General features: G+C 37.7%; 1 protein-coding gene and 1 long non-coding RNA gene across 7 annotated transcripts in view; one reads left to right on the forward strand and one right to left on the reverse strand.

Moving 5' to 3' along the window:
* LOC144282075 (uncharacterized) overlaps positions 1-7,827 on the reverse strand; it is a 63,505-nt gene extending 55,678 nt beyond the window's left edge. The window contains exons 1-2 of one of the 6 annotated variants that reach the window (XR_013350435.1): positions 7,356-7,827; positions 4,065-4,351 (exon numbers count right to left, since the gene is read on the reverse strand). This is a non-coding gene — a long non-coding RNA (uncharacterized LOC144282075). The remainder of the gene's footprint in view (positions 1-4,064; positions 4,352-7,355) is intronic. The other 5 variants (XR_013350432.1, XR_013350430.1, XR_013350433.1 and 2 more) reach the window with 5 other exon arrangements.
* An 84-nt stretch (positions 7,828-7,911) lies between these two features.
* Positions 7,912-27,431, forward strand: part of ZSWIM5 (zinc finger SWIM-type containing 5) — a 207,273-nt gene continuing 187,753 nt past the window's right edge. Inside the window, exon 1 of the mRNA XM_077845218.1 lies at positions 7,912-8,578. Within this exon, the coding sequence (XP_077701344.1) occupies positions 7,984-8,578 (595 nt within the window). The 5' untranslated portion in view covers positions 7,912-7,983. The remainder of the gene's footprint in view (positions 8,579-27,431) is intronic.

A 27,431-nucleotide genomic window follows, 5' to 3' on the forward strand; every position in this document is an offset into this window, starting at 1 on the left:
GCCAATGAATGGTTCTCATGCTTCATTGAGAAGTCTAATTGCTTATTCCCTTTTAAGTGAATCAATCTGAGAACTTCTTTCTAGCCAAATTTGAGTCCTTGTCCAGGAAAGAAAATATATATTCACTTTCATGCTATCCTTACAAAAGCCTTTGGCTCTTAGGTGAGACAACTATGGTACAGAAATGAAATTTCACTAGACTCAGAATTCAACAACATGGATTTGAGTTCTGTCACTCACTTGCTAGTGACCTTGATTAAGAAACAACATTTTGAACCTTTCTTCATTGGTAAAATGGGATAAAGGTGCTAATCAGGGATGAATAAGAGAGTTTACTAAGCAGTGTTTAGGGCTTTATTTTATTTTATTTTATTTTAAAAAAGATTTTATTTATTTACTCATGAGAGACACACAGAGAGAAAGAGAGAGGCAGAGACACAGGCAGAGGGAGAAGCAGGCTCCACGCAGGGAGCCGGACATGGGACTCGATCTCGGGTCTCCAGGATCACGCCCTAGGCTGAAGTGGCGCTAAACTGCTGAGCTACCCAGGCTGCCCTAGGGCTTTATTTTGATCTGAAATAAGAATTAAATTAGTATTTTTGGTCAACACAACTCAGTGAATTTTCTTCAACATTGCTTTATTTTCCAGCTGAAACTGTAAAATATTGTATCAATTTTAAATATTATTATTAGATGTCCTTGCTTCCTTATCTTTTGGCAACTTGCTCTATCAATTCCCAGTCCCAGATCAGGGCTAGACTGTTTTAATTAATTTAGTATCTTTTCGGGATCCCTGGGTGGCTCAGTGGTTTGGCGCCTGCCTTTGGCCCAGGGCGTGATCCTGGAGTCCTGGGATCGAGTCCCGCGTCAGGCTGCCGGCATGGAGCCTGCTTCTCCCTCCTCCTGTATCTCTGCCTCTCTTTCTCTCTGTCTATCATAAATAAATAAATAAATAAATAAATAAATCTTAAAAAAATTTAGTATCCTTTGCTATGTTTAACTTATAATGCCTCACAAAAAATGGTTTATTCATTTTATTTGTTTCAAAATGGCACAAATACCAGAAAACTCAAAATGTAGCTTCATAGTCTATTAAAAAAAAATCACTCTGCTACTCTAAGGTACAGTGCTGATATTACTAAATATTCATTGTATCAGTTTTCAGGAACAATATGGCAGAAGCATTTTATTTTTATTTTTTTTCAGAAACACTTTATTCAGGGAAATTTTTCTTTTCCTATGTCATCTGAATTGAGGCCACTAATAACTAACTCATGACGAGATTAATGGAATAGGTTCCTATGTCTTCCATTTTTTTCCCTTCAGATAGGTTCTCTGCATTATAGCCAGATCACTCACCCATTTATTCATAAAATGTTTACTGAGAATCTATTATGTACTAACTACAAAGCACAGACTAATGGGACGAAAGATGTGAAAAAACAAACAGAAAATAGGTTATACTCAGTTTTGTAATGTTATATAGCTGTCTAATAACCTTGGTTTCCCATTGTTCATTCTGTATACTCAACTTCAAATTCCTTACCTGGCATTTAAGATTATCCATAATTTGGCTTTTTTTTTTTTTTTCACGATTTGGCTTTTAAAAGACCCTTCTAATCTTATTTTCCATTATTATAGCCAAATGGATTTTTAAAAATATTTTATTTATTTATTTATGAGAGACACATAGAGACACAGGCAGAGGGAGAAGCAGCCTCCTCCACAGGGACCTGATGCAGGACTCAATCCCAGGATCCTGGGAACACGCCCTGGGCCAAAGGCAGGCGCCAAACCGCTTAGCCACCCAGGCATCCCTAGCTACATGGATTTTTAAAAACTGTTCCATTAAAATGTTTTGTACTTTTCAGAGCTTTTGGGTTTCTGTTGAAGTAGCTCAACTCAATTTAAATTCCTTCCCTAAGCCTTTGGGCCTTTTGAATTCTACTCATTCTCCAAGATCTAGATGAAAGAAGACTATAGTAGAACTTCATCTCACAGTTTCTACTAAAGTGATCCTTCTGATTCCCAAAATAATCACTGCTTCTTCAAGTCACTTGACAATCCTTTGAAGCTTCTTGTACCTATTGCTTTTTTGTATTCTTTCAATCTTCTACTGTTATTTAACTTTTCCTGTGTTTCATCTTATCTTACTAACTGGATGTTAAGCTACCAGAAGTGAAATTATTTCCTGTTTAATGGTATCTTGGAAAAGATCTAGCCATCACTAAGGCCACAAAATAAATATGAGTAATAATAAAATATTTAGTTCTTTAAAAAATATTAGCAAAGAAGACTCATATAAATGAAGAGATAACTACATTTATGAAGCCTGAATGACTATTTTTTTAATGAAGACTGAATTATAAAAATATTAGCTGTCCCCAAGAAATTCAATGTAATTCCAAGAAAAATCCCTGCAGGGAAATACAAATCAGAATCACAATGAGACACCCTTACACCAGTGAGAATGGCGAAAATTAACAAGAGAGGAAACAACAAATGTTGGAGAGGATGTGGAGAAGGGGGAACCCTCTTGCACTGTTGGTGGGAATGCAAACTGGTACAGCCACTTTGGAATACAGTGTGGAGGTTCCTCAAGAAGTTAAAAATAGAGCTACCCTACGACCCAGCAATTGCACTACTGGGTATTTACCCCAAAGATAACAGATGTAGTGAAATGCCAGGACACCTGCACCCCAATGTTCAAAGCAGCAATGTCCACAATAGCCAAATTGTGGAAGGAGCCACGATGTCTTCGACAGATGAATGGATAAAGAAGATATGGTATATATACACAATGGAATATTATTAGTCATCAGAAAGGACGAATACCCACCATCTGCTTTGACGTGGATGGAACTGGAGGGTATTATGCTGACTGAAGTAAGTCAATCGGTGAAGGACAATCATCATATAGTTTCACTCACACATGGAATATAAGAGATAGTGAAAGGGATTATAGGGGAAGGTGGGGAACTGAGTAGGAAAAACTAGGGAGACAAACCATGAGAGATTCCTAACTCTGAGAAACAAAGGGTTGTGGAAGGGGAGGTGGGCAGGGGGATGGGGTAACGGGTGATGGGCACTGAGAAGGACACTTGATGGGATGAGCACTGGGTGTTATACTATATGTTGGTAAATCGAACTTAAATAAAAACAAATGTAAAAAAATAGTTACCATACAAAACACCAATACCAGGAAAAAAAGAAAAGAAAAATCCCTGCAGGACTTTTTTGAAACATACTAAAATTGGTGCATGGATAGCAAAAACAAATTTGAAAAACAAGGACAAAGAAGGGAGATTCATCCTACCAGTTATCTAAACATTTCCAAAGTTAGTTACTTATTACCAAATTATTAATAAAAATGTATTTTTGTAATAGGAAGAGGTAAAAAGGTAGGTAGGTGAAACAGAAAAAAAGGACCAGAAACAAACCTACAGATGTAAGACAATTTGGTACATCACAAATCAATTCAGGAAAGGCTGAACTATTTGACAAATCATTTTAGAGCAATTACCAACTGCCTTCATAGAAAAATAATTAAAATTACATCCATAGAAAGAAAAAAAATTCTACTAGGAAAAAAGGCCAAAAAGTGAAAATATTTCAAAACAATTAGAAGAAAATACAGACCAGGTAAAGCTTCCTTAAATAAGATAAAATATGTGCAAAACTTAAAAGAATAGTTAGGTAATTTGGTGTTGCCAAAATTTAAAATCTCAGTATAGCAAAGTATAATAAAAAACATAATAAATTTAAAAGACAGAACACATACTGGAAGAAGATATTTGCAATGTATATAACAAAGAAATTCTATCCAGAACATATAAATTACTACAAATCAAAAAAAATTAAACAATCCAATAGAAAAAAATGTAATTAGGCAAAATATAGAAGAGGTATATTGTGGCCAAGAATATGTAAAGTGATGTTCAACCACACCAGTAAACAAATAAAAATAAAGCATAAACACTTCTTGTTAATCAGCTGTTAAAAATTAAGTCTGACAATATTGCATATTGCTTATTGGTAAGAATATAGGGAAATAGTATTCTTACTCAGTGCTTGTGGGAGTTGGTTGTTGTAGCCAATATCCAACATGGCTTCCACTGATCCTTGCCTCTTCCTTGGTGTTCACACTTTTGTAGTCTTTTCCCACACTGAGTTAGAACTGTTCTGAGAAAATAGAATATGGGAATCCCTGGGTGGCGCAGCGGTTTAGCGCCTGCCTTTGGCCCAGGGCGCGATCCTGGAGACCCAGGATCTAATCCCATGTCGGGCTCCCGGTGCATGGAGCCTGCTTCTCCCTCTGCCTGTGTCTCTGCCTCTCTCTCTCACTGTGTGCCTATCATAAATAATTAAAAAAAAAAAAAAAAAAAAGAAAGAAAATAGAATATGGTAGAAGTGATGGTAAATGACTTCTCAGGTTATTCATAAAAAGCATTGTAGGTTAGGTCAGGTTAGGTCATAAAAAGCATTGTAGCTTCTGGCTTGCTCCCTTAATTCCTTTGGAGAAAACCAGCCATGTCATAAGGATATTCAAATAGCCCATTGCAGAAGCTCAGATGGAGAGGATCTGAGGCTTCCTGCCAAGCGCCAGCATCAATTTACCAGCTGTATGAGGGAGCCATTTTGGAAGAGGATCCTCCAATCCCAATCAAGCCTTCAGATGATTGCAGCCTTAGCCAATATCTAATACTAAATTTATGGGCTATTTTGAGCTAGAATCACACAGTTAAGCTGCTCCCAAATTCCTTACTCATAGAAATTGTGAGAGATAATAATTCCTAGTGTTATTTGAAACCTCTTAAGTTTTAGAGTTGTTCTCAGCATAAATAACTAATATGGTATAGCTACATTGGAACACAAATTGGCAACATTTAGCAAAACTGAACTTATTTCTATCCTATGATCAGTAATTCCATTCTGGCTATATGCCAAGGAGACATTCTGGAATATATGCTCAAAGAACAAAGATGTTCATTGAGGCACTGAGTGTTCATTGAAGTACTATTTCTAATACTTAGTAATAATAAAAAGGAAACATGTAAATATCCATCATTAGTGAAATACATACATAAATAATAGCTAACATTTATTGAGTACTTACCACGTGGTAAGTACTATTCCATTCAATTCACATATATTAATTACAAAACATACTATGTAAGAACTCTTATTATTCCCATTTTATAAATTTGAAAACTGAGGCATGGAGGGTTTAAGTAACTTCTTTTTTTTTTTTTTTTTTTAAGTAACTTCTTTATATATAGCTAACAAATGATGGAGGGAGGCTTTGAAATAAAATGTGATATATTGTCAAGAAGGTATATTTTTATAGCACTTAGAAGGAATGAGTGAGATGTTTGTGTATCAATATGCACAGAAAAAAGAAGGGTACCAGTATGTTAGGCAGTGTGATACCATTTAATTAATTAAGATACACAGGAAACAATGTTACACTTCCACGTGATTTAAAAATGGGCTGCAAACTATGGTTGTACTTGCTCTGGGAATGCTAAATGCAGAGGGTTGAAGTGGACTTTTGATATATTAAGTAATAATTATTCATTCTGAGTGGTGAGAATATGGGTGTAGGTTATGTTATTCTTTGTACTTTTCTATATTGTTTAATGTTCTCAAAATAAAGAAAGAGCACCTAGTTAAACTCATAAGAATCAAACTTCGTTTTTTTTAAAGATTTATTTATTTGAGAGAGAGAGAGTGCTCAAGGTGGGGAGGGGCAGGAGAGGGAGGGAAAAACTTTAGCATACTCTATGCTCAGTAGAGCCTCATGCAGGGCTCGATCTCACCACCCTAACATCTCCACCCAGTTGGATACTTAACCAACTGCACCACCAAGGTACCCCTCAACTTAACTTTTAATAAATATGTTTAAGTGACATTTCTTCCTATGTCCCAACGTCTATTAACCATATTTACCAGCTGCTGATTAAATCAGAGTAACATATTCATTGACTCAAAAGTCAAGTATTTTTTGATATCTTCCATGTGTAAAGCATTATGGCAAGTGATAGAGATAGGCCCTTCCTTACATAGAAATGGTTTCTGCCTTTACATTCTCATACCTGTAGTCTAGTTAGGGAGAAAGGCATTAAAAAAATCCCGCCCCCCTCAAACCTGTAAGTTCTAGGAGGGAGAAGAATGAATGCCATGGAAGTCTAATTGTAGTATCAGATTTAAGAAGGAGTAGAGATTATGCTATTTCACAACAACCAATTAAGACGTCTATAGATATAAATCCATTTATTGATATCAAGTACCACATAAACACTTGATTTGAAATATTTGTAATCCTTACAATTATATGAGCATAATTACTAGCTCCCTTTTACAAATCATTTAAGTGAGTCATGACTAACATCCCACAAGTAATAAGTGTGATTGACAACCAATTCTGCCTCTACAGCCTGTGCTCTGTATTTCTGAGGTTATAGCAAAACTAAACTACTACTTTGGCTCGGTTGTCTTCAATCATTTACTCTCTTCTTACTTTATACCCTAGAACTCATTCATTTTAAAGGTTGACTGCAATTAAAGGAACATACAGTTCTTGGAATATTTTAAAGTTATAGAGATTAGTCAGCAAATCTGAAATAATGAGTTTTCTTTTTTTTGGTAAATCCATTTAAGATTGTTTATTTATGAGAGAGAGAGAGAGGCAGAGACACAGGCAGAGAGAGAAGCAGGCTCCACGCAGGGAGTCCAACGTGGGACTTGATCCCTGGACCCCAGGGTCACGCCCTGGGCCCAAGGCAGGCGCGCTAAACTGCTGAGCCACCCAGGGATCCCCAATAATGAGTTTTCTTGACCGAGCAACAGACGGCCGCTTACAACTCAGTGTTGTTTCTGGAGGAGTTAGTGAAGTTGCTGTTCTTGAGCATCCACTATATGCCAGGCAGAAGATAAATTATAGTGAAGAAAATACTTGTGAGTGATCCTGGCTCTCATGGAGTTTACACGCAGGTGGACAGACATTACACAAATATATATTTTTTAAATGTGTACAATTTGTTGTAATTGTAATTGTCGTAATACAGAGGTGTAAAAAACTGAGCCAAGTGAGAAAAACATCAAAGACCTAATTTAGACTGGAGGCAGAGGATCAGAGAATTCTACCAAAAACACACACAGAAATTGTTTTCTTTCCTAGGATGCAAGGTGCTAAACCTGCCAAAACCTGGGATGGTGCAGCCGCCCGGGCGGTGAGACCTTGGCGTCCCACTGTCCAGGCACCGGCCGGTGCAGCTTTGATCGGCTCTGGAGGGGACCGCCGACTTCATCCTACGTCACTGCGGCGTGAGAAAGTTTACATCACTCGAACTTACCGGTTTTTTTCCCCGGTGTCTTCCCAGCATCTTTCTGCCGGCTCCTCTGCTCGGCGGTCTCCTGTCATTACTTCTACCACAGCAGCCTGGTTTCGAACTTTCTCTCAGCCTGTGCCCGGCAAGCCTAGAAGTTCGCGGAGGCGGCTCCTCGGAGGGCTCCCGGCCCGGCCATTTCTCTTGGCCCCACAGTCCAGCCCTCCTCCTGGCCGGGCTGCAGGTGGGCTAGTGGCGCGCCGGTCGGCAGCCGTGCGCGGCGCTCCTCGCCCCTAGGTGGCCGTCGGCCCCGCGCAAGCGCTCGGCGCGCGTTCTGGGCTGTCTGCGCCTGGCGCGCGCCACCAGCCGGCGCTCGCTCCCGCCCCCTCTCGCGCCCGTGGCGGCCCGGACGGCGCGCGCCGCCTCACGCTCGTCCTGAGGCCGCCCTCGCCGGCGCTTGCGGCGCGCGCACCGGGCCGGCCCAGGCTCCCCACTCGGGCCGGCCGGCTCGCGGGGTTGCTCGCCCCGCCCCCCGGCGCCGCAGTTGGGCGCTTGCGCGGGGCGCGTGGCCGTGGCCGGGGTCTCCGCCGCAGTCGGTGCCGCCGCCGCCGCCGCCGCCGCCTCCGCCGCCGCCTCAGTCAGTCAGTTCCCAGCAATGGCGGAAGGAGGTGAGCGAGAGGAGCTGCTCTCGCCGTCGCCGGTCTCTCCGGCTAAGCGCCTGTGCTCGTGGCCCAGCCCGCAGGCTCACCACCCTCGCGGTTCGCCCGGGGCGGCCAGCGGCGGGGTAGGGGGCGTCGGCGGCAGCTGCCTGGCCCCCGGGGCCCGCCCCCACCTGCAGCCGGAGTCCCTGCTGGACTGCGCCGCCAAGACGGTGGCGGAAAAGTGGGCGTACGAGAGGGTGGAGGAGCGCTTCGAGCGGATCCCGGAGCCCGTGCAGCGCCGCATCGTCTACTGGTCCTTCCCGCGGAATGAGCGGGAGATCTGCATGTACTCCAGTTTCCAGTACCGCGGCGGCCCCGGCGCCGGAGCGCTTGGCGGCGCCGCGGGGGCTTCGCCGGCCGAGGAGGGGCCGCCGCCGCCCCCCGGGGCCGCCGCTCCGACCAGCTCCGCCCCCGGGGCCGCCGCGGCGGGGGCATCCCCCGGGCTGGGCACAGCGGCCGGAGCGGCGGGCGGCGGCGGCGAGGGGCTGCCGTTCCGCCGGGGCATCCGTCTGCTGGACAGCGGCTCGGTGGAGAACGTGCTGCAAGTCGGTAGGTGCTCGCCCGGCTCCTCTCTGGTGCCTGGCCTTCTTTTCCGCAGGTGCCTTCTCTCTGCCGGAGCCCGGGGCCGAGATTCAGGCTTTCTGTCCAACTCTTGTTCCCCTGCCTAAGGACACAGTAGTCACATAAAAAACTTTTCTCAACATTTCATTCAGGTCCACTGCTGCTCTTTCCCCAACTGGCCCTCTACCCCATTTCTTTTTGTTCGAAGAGCAAATAGATCGCTCTTTTCTTTTTTTACTCTTTATTCTACACTCCACACCAAAGGCAAAAGGATGGAAAGGAATGCCTTTTTGGATGCAATAATTTCAGAAATGCGTTTTAAAAATTTTAAGTTTGGAGAGAAGAAAATTCTTAGTGAATCTGGAGCAAGCAGCCTTACAGGGAATGTTTGAGGGACAGGCTGTCAAAGGCAATCTGTAGATTTAGCAGATTGAAGCTGGGTATAATTAACTTTAAGATTGGAAAAAAAATACTGTGCATTTCAGACAATTAAAATTATCTGCCTTAATATTTTTTTTCCCTTGGACCAGTGGTACTTGGGAATCTAGGCTGCGGACTTAACAATAACCGAAGATGGAAGTGTGACAGCTCTCTTCTCTACACCCCCACCCAAGGAAAAAAAAAAAAGCCACACAATCTGGAGTGGGGGTGGGGTCTGTCTTCCTTGTCAGACTAGGGTAAATCAAAAGCTGGTCACGTTGGGTTTTTCAAATGCTTCTCATTTAATGAGTCTTCGGATTTGCTTTTGTTTTTATCTTTTTTGGTTGTGGAAAAGTGAAAAATGATTTCTTTTACTCCTCCGGATCCTCTAGTCAATTTGTTAATCCTACTAAATACACAGATACAGTAGAAGACCTGAATAGTGGAATAGGGAGAAAGGGGGAAAAATGACATTGTTTAACATTGAATTGCTTTGTAGAAAATTAAAACACAGAATTTTTTTTTCTATTTGGGTTATTGTAACATTCTGGAAGTGCATATTATGCATTTTATTGCCCTGTATATGCTCATATTTATTGAAAAAATATTGATTTTTGAAAGGAGTTGGAGAAGGGTTGTTTTTAGAATTAAACAAGCACTGGAACACATACACAGGCACGCCAGACATCTAGCTTTCTTTCCTCCAGGTAAAACTAATATATTTGAAAAAAATTTTTTTTGAAGAGTGGTGCATTGTGGTGTTTCATATAAAGCAATCTACTTCTGGTTATTGAGAATCATTGAATCCTCTGTTTCTTTTTAAACAACAGTATATCACAATTTGTTTTGCAAATGTGAAATGTAAATTTATCTAAATTCATCCTGTGTCAGAAAACAGTGACAGTGGATTGAGAAAGTTTTCTTTGGAAAAGGCTAGCTTGTCCTTTGTGCATTTGTGTTTTTGAAAGAATGAGTTGAATAATCAGATAATTAAAGTGTTCAGCTTTAGTACTAAATATTAAAAATATGAAGGTGAATGTCTATTAGTCTGTAAACTTTGTATGAGTTTTGATAAGCTTTTATAATTCTTGTTTAAAATATTTTAAATAGAAAAATGTCAATTTAAGTGGTCGTTTTATAGTAAGGGATGGACTTGAAAGAATTTTCAAACTTGAGGGGGCAAATGAGCTACAGGAAGAGTTTTAAAAGGGTGTATATCTTTTAAGTGACTATAATGTCAAATTCCAAATGAAATCAGATTTTCTGGGTGATCCAGGTCATGTTTAAATCAGTTATTTTTCTTTCATGATATGACAGTTGGCATGCTTATTGGGTAATGAGCTCTTAGATGGGAATTGTGGGGTCTGGAGAAAAGACACATAAGCACATTTTCTGATTCTCACTGTGGATTTCATAGATGAAGGTAGGAGAATGAATTATGACTTTTAGATAATGCTATTTGAGAACTGTGAGCTGTGTAATCTTTATTTTTCTTATCTTCATTTATGCTAATGAGTGTGAAAGAGAAGGATATTCCATTCTGTAGCATTTTGAGTTCTGTATGTTGGCATGAATCACCTTTTTTTTTTTTTTGAATCACCTTTTAATACCTGACATTAAGACTCATCTCTCATCTCTTAAAAATGTGAGTATGTGACTTAATCTAGATGATAGGCTTTATAAAAGTATTGCCAAGAGATGAGTGAGAAAGTGATTTGTATATAGGAAGATAGTAATCGTGTTCTTCAGTTTATAACTTAAACTCAATTTAATTGCTCAGTGGTGCTAATTTTAAAATGCCACATATTTCCTTGCTGTTTTTAAACCAGAGTCATAACCTCAGAATTGGGAAGTTATTGAAGGCTGATGGTTTAGAAAGGAAAGGAGATTAGGGTATGTTTATAGCAATATCCTTTTAAGGAAAGAATTCATAAGGGTATTTAAATGGAGAAAACAAAAATACCTCAAAATTAAAAAAAAACAAATTTTTAAAAATGAAGAGAACAGCACAACACAAAAAAAATTTTTAAGGAAAATAGACAATAGGGATCCCTGGGTGGCGCAGTGGTTTGGCGCCTGCCTTTGGCCCAGGGCGCGATCCTGGAGACCCGGGATCGAATCCCACGTCGAATCCCACGTCGGGTTCCCGGTGCATGGAGCCTGCTTCTCCCTCTGCCTGTGTCTCTGCCTCTCTCTCTCTCTCTCTGTGACTATCATAAATAAAAATAAAATTAAAAAAAAAAAAAAAGAAAATAGACAATAACAAAAAGACATGTGCAAAGAGTAGGAAAGAGTAGGTTACATTCTGTAACTTCCGATTACTTTCCACATGGAATCTGGTAATGGGAAGTAATGGACTTACTGAAAAGCAAGTACTCTGTAGAAAACATCAAATTTTGAGTCAGAACTGAAACTTCCCCAGCTTGATATAAACAAATGGGAGAACTATAGGTTGTTATCCTCAAAAGATACATTTCTTCTACATAACAGTAGAATCAGAAGTATTGTTCCTTTTAAAAAGGGAAAATTGTAAATTAGTCTTTTCATGGACATCTGTAAATTTAAAGCTGTGTGAATAGACTTATAGTCTGATATCTCAGTATTATGACGGTAATAGAGTTCAGATGTTTTAGGTATTTGCTTTCTAACCTGTTTAAGAAGCCCATGGAAATTAGCAGTAGTATAAACTTTGGAAAAAAATACTTATTTAGGAGTCTGCAGATGGTATAAGAATGGAATAATTATAATTTACTAATAGTTTAAGATGTTGACCCTTTTTTGCAACTCATATTTTAAATTAATTTATCTGTGGTAAAACTTAAAGTAGGTTTGTGTCTTCTCAGGGAAATCTGGATTAATTCAGGGGAAAGAAGCATTAACATGACTAAGAAGAAGTACCCAGGGGTCTTTAGGTGGTCTGACAATGCTCTATGTCTGAACCTAGGTTGTAGTTGTTGGATATCCACCTTATACTAATTCCTTTTGCTGTTCAGTTCCTTTTGCTCAATTGGAATGTATAATTTGAAAGAATTTTCTAACTTTAGGAAACAGATGAGGTACCGGAAAATTTTTAAAAGGGTATATATTTTGTAAATGACTATAATGTCAAATTCCAAATGAAATCAGATTTTGTGGGTGATCCAGGACATTGGTCTATTATATCTCAACTAAATGCTGTTAAAAATAAATGCAATTGTGCTTTTTTTTTTTTTTTTAAACATTAACGGTTTTTCTTCCTTAAATGCAGAAATGTTTATTTGGATATTTAGATTTTTAAAAAATTAGATGGGCTTTCTGTGCTGGTATATCTTAGCTATATAAATTATATATTAGTATATATATCTTATGTATATTATATATATTCATATATTGTAATTTTATGTATTTACCCAGAAATTTTCACAGATTATGACTGTTGACTTTGACAGAACCCCATGTTTTTTTAGTCCATACAGTTTCTAGCAAGTGTAATTTGTCCTTGGATAGTCTTCCAAGATTAGAGCCACAATGCTAATGTACTACCTTATATAGAAAAAGTATAATTACAAAGACAATAATTAAAAGATCCATTTCAGAAAATTATTCATAGCTTAAATAACAAGTAAAAAGTTTATAATTATGAGTACTTGTATATTATCAATGAACTTCTATGAAATTTTTCTATAGCATAACTTTTGTGAAGTACATTGTGACAAGTAATACTGTTGAATTTTTTTTTTTTTTTTTTTAAGATTTTACTTATTCACTCAGGAGAAAGAGAGAGAGAGGCATAGACACTGGCAGAGAGAGAAGCAGGCTTCATGCAGGGAACCCGACATGGGACTTGATCCTGGGTCTCCAGGATTACACCCTGAACTGAAGGCGGCGCTAAAACCGCTGAGCTACCCGGGCTGCCCACTGTTGTTGATTTTTCTGTATAATTTATTTTGATCTGTATTGGGGGGGAACAAAAAATACCCTCACCTAAAAAGCTTTGTAGCATTGTGTTTTTAAGTTAGAATAGCTATTAAAATAATAATAAAACTTCATGTGGGGAAAAAATGAATTTATATTTAAGCCGTTCCAGCATAGAAGGTAGCTGCATGCCTTTAGGGGGTAAGTGGTAACATTTTTTAGAGTCGAAATTTACCAAGTTTTAAAACCACACTAGTTCTTTTTTAAGCAATAATTTCTCTCTTTCTACCTCCCTCCCAATGCACCATACATACATCTTAATATTTAATGAATGTTTGTTGAATAGTGAAGGTTAAGAGTGACTTCTCAGTGTTATAAAACTTAAAAAAAAAAAGAGTGAAGCTGGATTTTAGTATTCATGTGGTATTAGAAGACTATGGGAAGACTTCATACTTGTGCATATTACTAAATTGATAGCATTAAGTAGTGTGAATGTTACATGTGTGTATCTTCTGTGTTGACCATCTGTTTTGTGTGAAGAATGGTGACTTATTTTCTTCAAATGAAAGCTTTAGATAAATTCTTACTGAAGGTGATTTTCTCAAAGATAGAGCTTTAGATTTTAAAAAAATTATTTAAATTCTAGCTAATTAACATACAGCGCAATATTGGTTTCAGGAGTAGAATTCAGTGATTAGAGCTTTGGATTTGAAAGATAATGAATAAATTAAAGATAGTGGATTTTATTTTAGAGATTATCTCTATTTTAGGAATTAAAAAAAATACATTATTGAAGTTGAGTACAAACTCTAAAATTTTGAAGTGAAAGGGCTAGAAATTTACTTATGCCTATGTGAAACAATTTCATTTATGTTGTTTCAACAATGGCTATTAAAAATCAAGACTTAACTATCAATATTCTATTATGGTGATGGTTATATAAATATATGTAAATATGTTAAAATATATAGAACTGTACCCAAACAGTCAAGTTTACTGTATTATACCTTAGAGAATAAATTCTAAAAATCAAAGCATTAATATGTCAGTAAATTAATGAATGAATACAAAAGAGATACTGAAATGCTGTATTAGTTTCCTATGGCTGCTGTAATAAAGTGCCACAAACTGTGTGGCTTAAAACAACACATATTTATTGTCTTACAATTCTGGAGGCCAGAAGTCTGAAATCAAGATGTGGCACAGCCATGCTCCCTCTGAAACCTATAGGAGAGTTCTTCCTTGCTTTTTCCTAGCTTCTGGGGGTTTGCTGGCATTCCTTGGCATGTAACTCTAATCTCTGCCTTTGTTGTCACATGGCATTCTTGCTATGTGTCTCTATCTTCACATGGCCATTTTATAAGGATAGCAGTCATATTGGATTAGGGGCCCACCCTACTCCAGTATGACCTCATTTTAACTAATTACATGTGCAGTGACCCTATTTCCAACTAAGGTCACATTCTGAGGTGCTGGGGGTTAGGAACTTCAACATACCATTTTTAGAGGGACATAATTCAATTCATAACAGCTTCTCATACTTATTTCTTGTTGTATAACAGTTTCATGTGAATTTTAAACTTTTTTACATTGGATATGGCTTAAATTAGAAATCACATTCATTTTATTAGGTAAACATTACTTCAATTTAATTGATATGCTTTGCATGATTGATATTATTTAGTATTTTTAGTACATGTGGAACTTTTTTGACAAGTAGGTGGTTATTTAAAGGTTAAACCTGTCATTTTTTTTTATAAATGACGACTGCAATACAGCACTCGGTATATATGCATGGATGAACAGATTACTGTAGGAGTTTTTTTTTGTCTTTGGAAATAGGTAACCCTGAAAGCATATGAACCTTGTTTTACTCTGTTTCCAAATCCAAGTTAATATGGCTTAGAATTAGTGTTTGATATTAGACTACAACTCATTCCAGATCACTTTTTTGTATATTTTCTACCTTCTAGCTTATTTATAGGCTTATTTCTTTCCTGATACAGGCAGTATGTTTCTTGGCCTCTTTTAGCTTGTCATTGAACTAGTATGCCAGGGAAATTACACTCATTTTAATACTAGCTTTAGCATTATGTTATCATCTGCTAACTTACTGTTACTTTTTATAATCATATGTAGCCAACTGATTAATTTTTGGTTTTCAGCATTGAAAACATTTTTTGCCCCCTTAGAATGCATAATGTGACATGCCCTATGTTGGTGTTCAGTAAATGTTCCTTAAATAAATGAGTAAATTGTTAAATATTTATTTATTTATTTAGATTTTATTTATTTATTCATGAGAGATACAGAAAGAGAGGTAGAGACATAGGTAGAGGGAGAAGCAGGTTCCATGCAGGAAGCCCGATGTGGGACTTCGACCTGGGACTCTGGGATCATGCCCTGAGCCAAAGGCAGATGCTCAACTGCTGAGCCACCCAAGCGTCCCAAATGATTTTTTAATATTTATGTAGTATGGACATATCTCTTCATTGATTTATATGTAATGGGAGCCTAGGAGATATATTGGCATTTTGTAATTTCTGGGTGTGTCTGATTTTTAAAACATTACATAGATTAAAAAATACCCTTGAAACTTATTATTAACTAGTTCTTGATTCACTCATTGAATTTTTTAAAGATTTTATTTATTTTAGAGAGAGTGTGTATGTGAGAGTGGGGACAGGGGCAGAGGGAAAGGGAGAGAGAAAAATCCCAAGCAGACTCAGTGCTGAGGTTGGAGCTTGATGTGGGGCTTGATTCCACGACTCTGAGATCATGACCTGAGCTGAAATTAGAGTCTGATGCTTAACTGACTGAGCCACCCAGGTGCCCCTCATTCATTGAATATTTAGTCACTTGTTTTGTGTAAGTCTCAATAAATAACTGTTTACCTGCTTTTAGTGGACCTCATTCCAAAATATTTTCCTACATTAGAATAGAAACCCAAGGTGGACACTAAAGCCTAAGTGTCTAAGGACTACATTATGTTGACATTTTTTGTAGGTGAGTGGTTAAACACTGAGTGGGTACTTGACTCTACGATTCTCAGAAACCTGTTTTGGAAGTCTTATGTGTATATGTTTTTTGGTCATTTGCTTGTTTCCCATTATAACGGAGTGATGAATGTGGTATACAGGCAGATTAACATTGTTACCTTCTTTAATAATGGGCTATTGAATCAAAAGATAAAATACCCTTAATCTTAGTGCTTTTCTTGCTTTAAGAACAGTTATATATGTATACTTCTTATCATTTAGTCCTTAGGGAAATGCAAATTATAACCAAAGAGATATTACTACATACATACACACTAGTATAGCTAAAAGTAATGCTATACTAGTGCTAACAAGGATGTGGAGCAATTGGTAGGGATGCCAAATGATACAGTCACTTTGAAAAACAGTTTCATATTAAGTTAATAATATACTTAATGATAAGATTCAGCAACCCTATTCCTAGATATTTACTTAGAGAAGTGAAAACATCTGTTCATAAAAAGACTTGAATATTCAGAGCAGTTTATTTCAGAATAGCCCTAAACTGGAAATATTCCAAATGTCTATCGGATGTGTAAATAGAGAAATTGTATATCCATACAATGACTACTTTTCAGCAATAAGAAAGAACAAAGTATTGATAGCCTAGAAACATGAATGAGTCTAAAAAGCATTATGCTGAATAAAAGAACCTAGACCAAAAAGAGTACCTACAACATAGTTCCATGTATATGAAATTTTAGAAAGCAGAAGCTATTGTGACATAAAGTAGTTGCTAGGGTCCAGGGTAAGGTATGAGGAAACTTTTTTGGGTGATGGAAATGTTCTATGTCATGATCATGGTAGTAGTTGCATGACTGCACTTACTTATCAAAACTTACTGAATTTTGTATACTTAAAATTGGTAAATTTTTTTGAATGCGAATTATGCTCCAAAAATTTGATTTTAAAGGAAAGAATAGTGAGTTTCACATTAAAATCACCTGGGGGAAAAAAAAAAAAATCACCTGGGGAGATTTTTTAAAAGACAGTGTCCATCCAGAACTCACCCCAAATTAATTGAGAATGAAGACTCAACTTCAGAATTTTAAAAAAGGTCCTAAATTGTCTTGTACAGCCATGTTGAAACACTGCTATAGAAAAATAATTATCGTTATTAGTGTTACCAGTGTTTTTAAACTTACTGTGGGCAATCAAAACATTATGTAATACATATTACAAAAATGCTATGGACCATGTCATCTTTCTTACCTATCTTTAGGTTTATTAATGGATTTCAAGGAAAATTATTCTCTTACCACTTAAAGAAAGTGTGCCTGTGTTTTGGAAAGGTCTTATGCAAAAATATCTAAATTCTTTGTCTTATCACCATCAAAAGACATTTGTCTGAATGTAATATCAACATATAATTTTCTAAATGTTTGTTCATTTACTCATTTTTGAAATTTATATTTAACATTTTTAATGTTCTGTACCAAATAGAACATAATTTCTATACTTGAGTACATAATTTAGGATACACATGTAAAATAGCATTTAGCATAATATTTCATAATAATAGAGGTAGTTACTATGGGGGCAAAAAGTAGGAAGTGATTAACAGAAGAAATGGGGACAGCTGGATGTATTGTTGTATTTTGATATAATTCTAAGATATAGTTCTAATTATAAAAAACATTAAAATTATGTCTAATATTATTATAAAGTTTGGAAACACAATTTATTGCTTATAAGTTAGATTAACCCTTCGTGAAATTTCTTCTGTATTGACATTGCTATGCCCCATAATACTCTAGTCCATAATGATTCAAAGGAGTAACATTGGCAGGCAGGAAGATGATGGAAATATTGCCAGGTGTTAATCCTTTTTTCTCAGAATAAATTTTACAGATTTCTGTCTTTAGAACAGTTTTGTTACCTTCATATAATCTCTTTTTTCTCTTTGTTTTTTAAAAAAATATTGCTTCCTTTAGGTATAAACATATGATAGAGCCAATCAACAAAATGGATTTTGGTCTATCCATTCATTATCAATGGTCTGTAAACAACAGGGAACTGTATTAAGGCTTTGCAAGCCTTGGAGATCATTATATTTTTCCCCCTATTCATTCATGGTTTTATTGAATGGAAGCCTGCAGCATTAATACTTTCAGGAAAAGCCAGCCTGTCAACACCTGATAAACTGACATGACTGGCAAGTATCATGTACATAGTTGATGTTAGCAATATAAAATTCAAACTCACGTTATGGTTCTCTATTGTGAAAAATAATCTTGTTAATTTTTTCTCTCAATATTATTATATTCTTTGCTACCATATATGTTTACATGTATCAACTTAATATGATGTAGGATATATATTATATAATATTAAATTAATATTACTTAATATGATGTAGGATATATATTATATAATATTAAATATTGTCTCATATGTGCAGGGACTATGCAGCTGGTAGCCTCAGAATTCTGGCTTCTCACTGTGTCTGTTTCATTACCTGTAGATGGACAGAATGATGATACCAACCATTGTTTTGAGGATAAATTATCTTTTTTTTAAAGATTTTATTGTTTGAGGGAGAATAGCGACAGACATAGGGAGAGAGTACGAGCAGGGAGGAGAGGGAGAAGCAGGGCTTCCAAGAGGTTTGGTTCCAGGATGCTGGAATCATGACCTGGGCCAGAGAATGACACTTAACCAACTAAGCCACCCAGGCACCGGTCTTTTTTTTTTTTTTTTTTTTTTTTTTTTAGAGAGAGAGAGAGAGAGCGCATGAGCGAGCGCCCTGTGCGTACCTTTGAGTAGGGAAGAGGGTGAAGGGAGTGGGGAGGGGTAGAGAGGGAGAGGGAATGTTAAGCAGGCTTCATGCCCAGGGACAAGCCTGAGGTGGGGCTCCATCTCATGACCCTGATTTGAGGTCATGATCTGATCTGAAATCAAGAGTTGGACACTTAACGGCTGAATTACCCAGGTGCCCCTGAGGATAAATTAATTAATATGTTAAATATTAAAAAAAAATTAAAAACAAAAAAAAATATGTTAAATATTTAGACCAGAGCCTAGCACTTATTAGTGCTATGTAAGTGTTTTCTATTATTAATATACTACAATTTCTGAAAGTATTCTCTATTTGTTACCTTTCCTTCTTCAACATTCTCCCCATATCTGAAGCCCTTTCAGTTTGACTTCTGCTTTTATTCACTGTATTATAATTGATCTCTTAAAGGTCACCAGTGACCTCATGATTGCCAAGCTTAGTCTTCTTTTTCCAGTCTTTATCCTTCATGAACTCTGTATAGAATTTTCTATAGTCTATTGTATCTTCCTCTTGAAATACTAATTAGGTTTCAGTTACTTCAACATTCTGGCTTTCTTTCTGCCTACCTTTTTTTTTCTTATCCCACAAAAGTAGGATGTACCTTTTTGTCCCAAGCTTTCTAATTTAGCAATCTTATTTATTTCTATAACTTTAATAATTGTTTTATGAACACGAGATATAATGTAGTGGTTTAAATTTTGTTTAAAGCAACTGTTCGTTTTCAAATTAAATCTCAGATGGTATTCTAGTTTTTGCAGCAGAAAAATTGAGCTGTTTGGAGGATTGGGGAGGGGCCCACAACTCTATCAGCTTGGCCAGCATCTTTTTGCTTCCATCCAACACTTCCAACTAATTATGTTGGGATTTGAAGTCAGAAGATCTGCCTTAGTTTTCTCATCTGTAAAAGTGTCAGGATTTTTGTGAGATTTTTTTTTTGTGAGATTTTAAATAAACTAATATTATACAGTGGAAGCACTATATAAATATCATTGTGCAAATAATATAACTATTAAATCTGTGTTGTTTCTCCCTCTGGAATTCAAGATCACCATGTACATTTGCCTATTAGTTATTTCTAAATGGATAACCTCCTGGCCACTGAAAATCAACATGTCTAGTAAAGGATAAATGTCCAGAATATATTAAGAACTCCAACTTAACAACAAAAAATAGCCTGATTAAAAAATAGGTGAAAGAGCTGAATAAATACTTCTCCAGAGAAGGTATGTAGATGTCCCATAAGCACGAGAAGAAGAAATGCAAATAAAAACCACAAGGGACTTCACTTCACACCCATTAGGATGTCAGATATTAAAAACACAGAAAATAACAAATGTTAGTGAGAATATGGAGAAATTAGAACCCTTGTGCATCACTCATAGGAGTATAAAGTAGTGCAGCTGCTGTGAAAATAGTATGACAGTTTCTCAAAAATATTAAACATAAAATTATCATATGATCCAGCGATTCTGCTTCTGGATATATACCAAAAAATTGAGTGCAGGAACTCAAATAGATATTTATACACTTATGTTTAACAGCAGCATTAATTTTAATAGCCAAGGGTAGAAGCAACTTAAGCGTCCATTGACAGATTAATGGATAAACAAAATGTGGTAGATGTATACAATGGAATATTATCCAGCCTTGAAAAAGGAAGGAAATCGTGATACATACTACAGCATGGATGAACCTTGAAGACCTTATGCTGCTTTCCAGATGTATAATCCTGGATGACAAGTTACTTGACCTCTTTGTGCTTCAATTTCTTCATCCATAAAATGGTGATACAATACTGTCTCAGAAAATTTATATCACAGTTAAATTTGATAATGTATGCAAAGTCAGCTTGGAGTTTCTTATATTTTAGGGGGTTGTGATTCTTAGTTCTATTTCTATTCTCCTTCCCTGCCTCTTAATAGCCTGTTCCTCCATTCTAAAAAGTGCCATTTCCTTATCTGCTTAGTTGAAATTAAATTTTCCTTCCACTTTGGTCCTATGCATTGATCAGCAGTTGTTTGATTACCTATTTTGTTCTAGACTCTGGTCTAGCCATTGGAGACATGACAGTGTTTTATTCAAACAAACTTCCTGTTTTCATGGAGCATAAATTTTAGTGAGGAGACAGCACTTTCCATTTTCAGTTTGTGTTTTAATTTGTTACAGGTATTATCTTCCCTTCCAGTCTGCAAGTGCTTCCAGGGCAAGAACTGTATCCTGCAATATGTGCAATATCCAGTACCATACCTAGTAGGTTTCATAAATGACCCCTTAAGAGGTCTTTGTGGAATGAATTGTGAACTTATTCATGACTTCCTTTTCCTTTTTTAAAAAAGATTGATTGATCGATTGATTGATTGATTGATTGATTTAGAGCGAGGGAGCGAGCAAGAAAGCAAGCATACGTTAGTCTGGGCAAAGGTGGAGGGAGAAGGTGAAGGAAAATCTTAAGCATACTCTGTAGTGAATATGGAGTTGGTCACAGGGCTTGATCTCACAACTGTGAGATCATGACCTGAGTCAAAGTCAAGAGTGGGTTGCTTAACTGACTGAGCCACCTGGGTGCCCCTCTGTGACTTTCATAATCGTGATTTCCAGCACTGACTACTTTACACTTTAGTCACTTGAGGAGTTTTGGTAAAATACAGATTCTGTGCTTCTACCCTTGGAAATTCTAGTTAACTAAGATTGGAATGGGACTTAGGAATCTACTTTTGATAAGCTGTCCAGATTTAAACATTTGGGAACCATTGCTCCATAGTGTTCAGTACACTGGTTTACATAGAATGTGCATGGTAGTGTTGGTTGAATTAATTTATTGCTTCATTTATACAATAGCTTGTTCCAAATTGGATTTGGAACTTGTGGGTCAAATCAAATTAAATGGATAGACTGGATTCAGGAAAGAGTTACATGAAAACATCATTAAGCTCAGCAATACTGCAATTCGCTAATGTTAGTAAAATCACTAGTATCTATCCTTTGTTGTTTTTATTTTTATTTTTTTAAAGATTTATTTATTTGAGAGAGTGGGGAAGGGGCAGAGGGAGAAGGAGAGAGACAATCTTAAGCCTACTTCCTGGAGCATGGAGCCCAATGCAGGGCTTAATCCCACAATCCCACAACTCTTAAAATCATGACCTGAGTCGAAATCAACAGGATGTTTATCAGATTAAGCCACCCAGGCACCGCCTTTGTTGTTTTTATTTTATTATTTTATTTTATTTTTATTTATTTATTTATTTTAATAAATTAATTTTTTTATTGGTGTTCAATTTACCAACATACAGAATAACACCCAGTGCTCATCCCATCAAGTGCCCCCCTCAGTGCCCGTCACCCATTCATCCCCACCCCCCGCCCTCCTCCCCTTCCACCACCCCTAGTTCGTTTCCCAGAGTTAGGAGTCTTTATGTTCTATCTCCCTTTCTGATATTTCCCACACATTTCTTCTCCCTTCTTTTATATTCCCTTTCACTATTATTTATATTCCCCAAATGAATGAGAACATACACGGTTTGTCCTTCTCCGATTGACTTACTTCACTCAGCATAATACCCTCCAGTTCCATCCACGTTGAAGCAAATGGTGGGTATTTGTCGTTTCTAATGGCTGAGTAATATTCCATTGTATACATAAACCACATCTTCTTTATCCATTCATCTTTCGATGGACACCAAGGCTCCTTCCACAGTTTGGCTATTGTGGACATTGCTGCTAGAAACATCGGGGTGCAGGTGTCCCGGCGTTTCATTGCATCTGAATCTTTGGGGTAAATCCCCAACAGTGCAATTGCTGGGTCCTGGGGCAGATCTATTTTTAACTCTTTGAGGAACCTCCACACAGTTTTCCAGAGTGGCTGCACCAGTTCACATTCCCACCAACAGTGTAAGAGGGTTCCCTTTTTTCCGCATCCTCTCCAACATTTGTGGTTTCCTGCCTTGTTAATGTTCCCCATTCTCGCTGGTGTGAGGTGGTATCTCATTGTGGTTTTGATTTGTATTTCCCTGATGGCAAGTGATGCAGAGCATTTTCTCATGTGCATGTTGGCCATGTCTATGTCTTCCTCTGTGAGATTTCTCTTCGTGTCTTTTGCCCATTTCATGATTGAATGTGTTTGTTTCTTTGGTGTTGAGTTTAATAAGTTCTTTATAGATCTTGGAAACTAGCCCTTTATCTGATACGTCATTTGCAAATATCTTCTCCCATCCTTTGTTGTTTTTAAATGCTAGTTCTTAACATATTTACCCCAAAATAATTCTATACATTTTAATAGTTATGTAAGTTTTTGAAAAGGTATTGAAAAATCTAAAAGGATTTGAACAGAATTGATAAGTAATCTCTGAGGAAGTGGAATGAGTGGTGACCAAAAGGAAGTTTAGTTTAGTCTGTATTGCTTGAATCATTTTATGATGACAGCCTATTTATGTATTTCTTATATAATAAAGCAATTAAAATAAGTAACAGATAATAATATAGTTTATTCAGCTGCATTATTTTGTTTAGCATTTTTTAGCCTTTTAAGTTAACATGATTTAGAGAAATGTCATCTTACTTTTATAAACCTGATATACATCAGGGGCTTTTAACCTGGCATCTGTAAATAGCTTTCAGGGATCCATGAATTCCTGAAATTATTTTCAGATTTTACAAATGGATATGGACATTTTTCTTTACTTTTTTTTTTTTTAAGATTGATTTATTTTAGAGAGATCATGGAGGTGCAGGGGCAGCTGAAGAGGGAAAGAAAGAATATCAAGCTGACTCCCCACTGATCATGGAGCCCAAAATGGGTCTTGATCCTCAACTCTGAGATCATGACCTGTGCTGAAATCAAGAGTTGGATGCTTAACCCATTGAGCCACCCAAGTACCCTTGGATATGGACATTTTTCAAAGAAGACAATTTATAACTTTCATTGGATACTCAAAGGGATCCATGACTCCAATAAGTTCAGGAACCACTAATTTATGTAGAAGAATCTACTTTGATAACAATTCTGCAATTAATTCTTCTATTGCCTTTGAGCCTTGATGTATATAATATGGGTGAATGTGATTTAGTAACTTTTTTTTTTTATTCTACCCATTTTCAGGTTATGAATGGTTTGAGACAGAGAGAGAGAGAAAAAGAGGCACAGGCAGAGGAAGAAGCAGGCTTCATGCAGGGAGCCGGACATGGGCCTCTATCCTGTGTCTCCAGGATCACGCCCTAGGCTGAAGGTGGCGCTAAACTGCTGAGCCACCCGGGCTGCCCTCAATGGTTTATTTTCTTAAGGATTGACACAGCTCTACTATTTGCTCCTCTACTAGTTAAATATTTCAGTTTTGGCATCTCTGACATATTCATCTTTTTCTACTAATCTAAATGCTGGTGTATACATTACTTTTTGTTTATTTCAGAATGATGGCTTGACATTATTGTGCCACCTACAGCTGAAGTTTAAGGATTTGCACTATCTGAAATAAAGTAATAGCCTGTGAGGTTACTGAACAGAGTAGGCCATAGCTATTTCTCTGAGATGGAGATTGGCTTGTGGAAGGTTTATTGAGGAACAAGACTTGTAATAGAGTAAGGGATGCAAGATTTGGAGGGCAGAGGGATTGAACTGATGGAGTTGCCTTGGAGACTTCAGTCAATCCTTTTGGGAACTTTGGAGCTAGTATCATATTTAAGAGTTATTTGGAATTAGAGACGCCTGGGTAGCTCAGCGGTTGAGTGTCTACCTTCGGCTCAGGGCGTGATCCCAGGTCCTGGATCAAGTCCTGCGTGGGGCTTCCTGCGAGGAACCTGCTTCTTCCTCTGCCTATGTCTCTGCCTTTCTCTCTGTGTCTCTTATGAATAAATAAACAAAATCTTAAAAAAAAAAAAAGAGTTATTTGGAATTAGATGTGGGCTGACCTGAGGGGAGAAGGTATAACCTTGGGTGGGGCAGTTTCTGTGGTAGAGATGGAAATGAAACTACATAATTTCCAAACTACAAGTTTCCCTTTCCAGCTGTAGGAAGTGCTTTCAGTGGATGGTTTCCAGCTGTCACCTGGTTCAAATCTGCCTCAGCTACAGAGAGCTGCTTTACCTGAGATCACAGTCCTCTACAGTCACCTTGCAAATGGCCGAACAAGTTTGGGTAAAGATTCCAGCTATTTTAGCTTAACATGGAGCTCCCTGATAGGCAGTACTTGCTCCTGGGAGTTGTACCTGATTGTCAAAGACATGCATGTAGTTTGACTTCTTCTAGTCTTGCTTCTGCTGCCTTTGCTTCATAGGTATCAATTTCTGTTAAGTATCTTGCATCTTAAACTCCATCTCAGAGACTGCTGCCAGAGAACTCGGTCCCCTGATACAGTTTGTTGAGGAGGGCTTAGCTGCTAGACTCCTGGAGTTAGAGGAACTCTCCAGGCAGTTGGAGGAATGAATGCCTTGGTCTTGAAGGGAATATCTGGTCACTGCACTCCTTTTGCCTCTTGAATTCATTTCATATGAATTCACACCATGTGAGAACAACTCCTCAGCATTCTCTTTGGTTTCTTTTTCTGAGGACTGACTGACAATAGTTAAGATTAGTAGATGAATTAATTACAACCTCTACCACTACAGGTAGTCTCTAGGTCACAACTAATACTTACTGTCTCTCTCTAAGCTCCATTCTAGATTCTTGGCCAATATCTCCACTTGTCTAGATGCCTTACCAGGTAGGGTGACTGTCATGACTGAGGAACCCGAGCATAGTTACCATGCCCTTTTTAGGCGTTGACCATTGTACTTGTACATTTACTGTCAAAATTGGGCAGGGAAATACCAAGAGATACCCCAGGGACAACCCAGATGCTAAATTCATCTACTCCTTTATGTTACTTTTCTGTGTGTTGGTGACTCTATGTTATTTCATAAACACCGTATGTTGCTAAGATAGCACATTATGTAACATTAAAATCAGGTCTGTTATTTTAGTTTTAAAGATCAATTTTTTAAAAAGATTTATTTATTTATTTATTTATTTATTTATTTATTTATTTATTTATTTATTTGAAACAGAGAGAAGCAGAGACATGGGTAGAGGAAAAAGTAGGCTCCCCATGGGGAGCCTGATGTGGAACTCAATCCCAGGATCTCAGGATTACGACCTGAGCCGGAGGCAGACATGCTCAACCACTGAGCCACCTACGCATCCCTTAAAGATCAAGATTACATTGATTTTGCTTTATTATTGTTTCTTTGATACATTATCAGGGTCGTAACTGCAGAGGTTTATAGATGTCACCTTTTGTGTTGTCCCTTGCACATATTATTAATATATTATCGGGATAATTATCAACAAAAGAACTCACACAACTTAAATTTTTATTTCTAGTATTTTAGCATAGTTTTATTTAGTAGTGAGTGGTTTTCTAGCACCTACTCCCCTTTACCTATTCACTTAGAGGTTAGACTTGAAAAATTGTAAAGGAGTTGGAGTATAATTTACTGCAGTTATCAAGCCTTGTGATAAATATGCCATTTAGCAAACCATCTAGACAAATTCACATTGCTAACTTGTGGTAAGGAAAGCAAGAAGTAAATAATAAGTAGCATTGCTAACCTCAGTAAGGAAACTTTGAGCCCATGGCTGCCTGATGAGGCCTTAAAGAGGAGAGTGTCAGCAGTGTCCCTGAAGAGATTCAGTATTTTGGAATTGGGGGCTCCCAACAGCTGTTTCTTTTTTTTTTTCTTTACACTTTTAGTAAGATATAATTCACATAACTCATGACTCACCCATTTAAAGTATAAAATTAAATGATTTTTAGTATATTTACAGATGTGGGCTACCATCACCACAGTCAATACTTTATTTGTTTTTTTGAGAGAACAAGAGAGAGCATGAACAGGGGGGAGAGGGAGAATGAGACTCTTTGCTGAGCAGGGAGCCCCACATGGGGCTCAATCCCAGGACCCTGGGATTATAATATGAGCTGAAGGCAGATGCTTAACCAACTGAGCCACCCAGGCATTCCTAGAATATTTTCATCATCTCAGAAGAAACCCTGTACCCTTTAATATCACTTTCCAACCTCCCTCCAACCCCACCCCCAGCCCTAAGCAAATACTGCTTTCTGTCTCTATGCCTATTCTGGACATATCATATAAATAGAATCACATAGTATATAGTCTTGTGACTGGCTTTTTTCACTCAGCATTAGCTTTTCAAGGTTCATCTGTATTGTAGCATGGATCAGAATTTCTTTTTCTTTTTTTCTTAATATTTTATTTATTTATTTATTTATTTATTTATTTATTTATTTATTTATGATAGTCACAGAGAGAGAGAGAGACAGAGAGAGGCAGAGACACAGGCAGAGGGAGAAGCAGGCTCCATGCACCGGGAGCCTGATGTGGGATTCGATCCCGGTCTCCAGGATTGCGCCCTGGGCCAAAGGCAGATGCTAAACCACCGCGCCACCCAGGGATCCCAGAATTTCATTTTTTTTTATGGCTGAATAATATTCTATCATGAATACACTACATTGTTTCCATTTACTAGTTGTTATACTTTTTTTTTTAAGATTTTATTTATTCATGAGAGACAGAGAAAGAGAGAGAGAGAGAGAGAGAGAGAGAGAGAGAGAGGCAGAGACACAGGCAGAGGGAGAAGCAGGCTCCATGCAGGGAGCCCGACGTGGGACTCGATCCCAGGTCTCCAGGATCACAGGCGGGCTGCAGGCGGCGCTAAACC

Source organism: Canis aureus, chromosome 13 (genome assembly GCF_053574225.1).
Source record: "Canis aureus isolate CA01 chromosome 13, VMU_Caureus_v.1.0, whole genome shotgun sequence".
NCBI classification, from domain to species: Eukaryota; Metazoa; Chordata; class Mammalia; order Carnivora; family Canidae; genus Canis; species Canis aureus.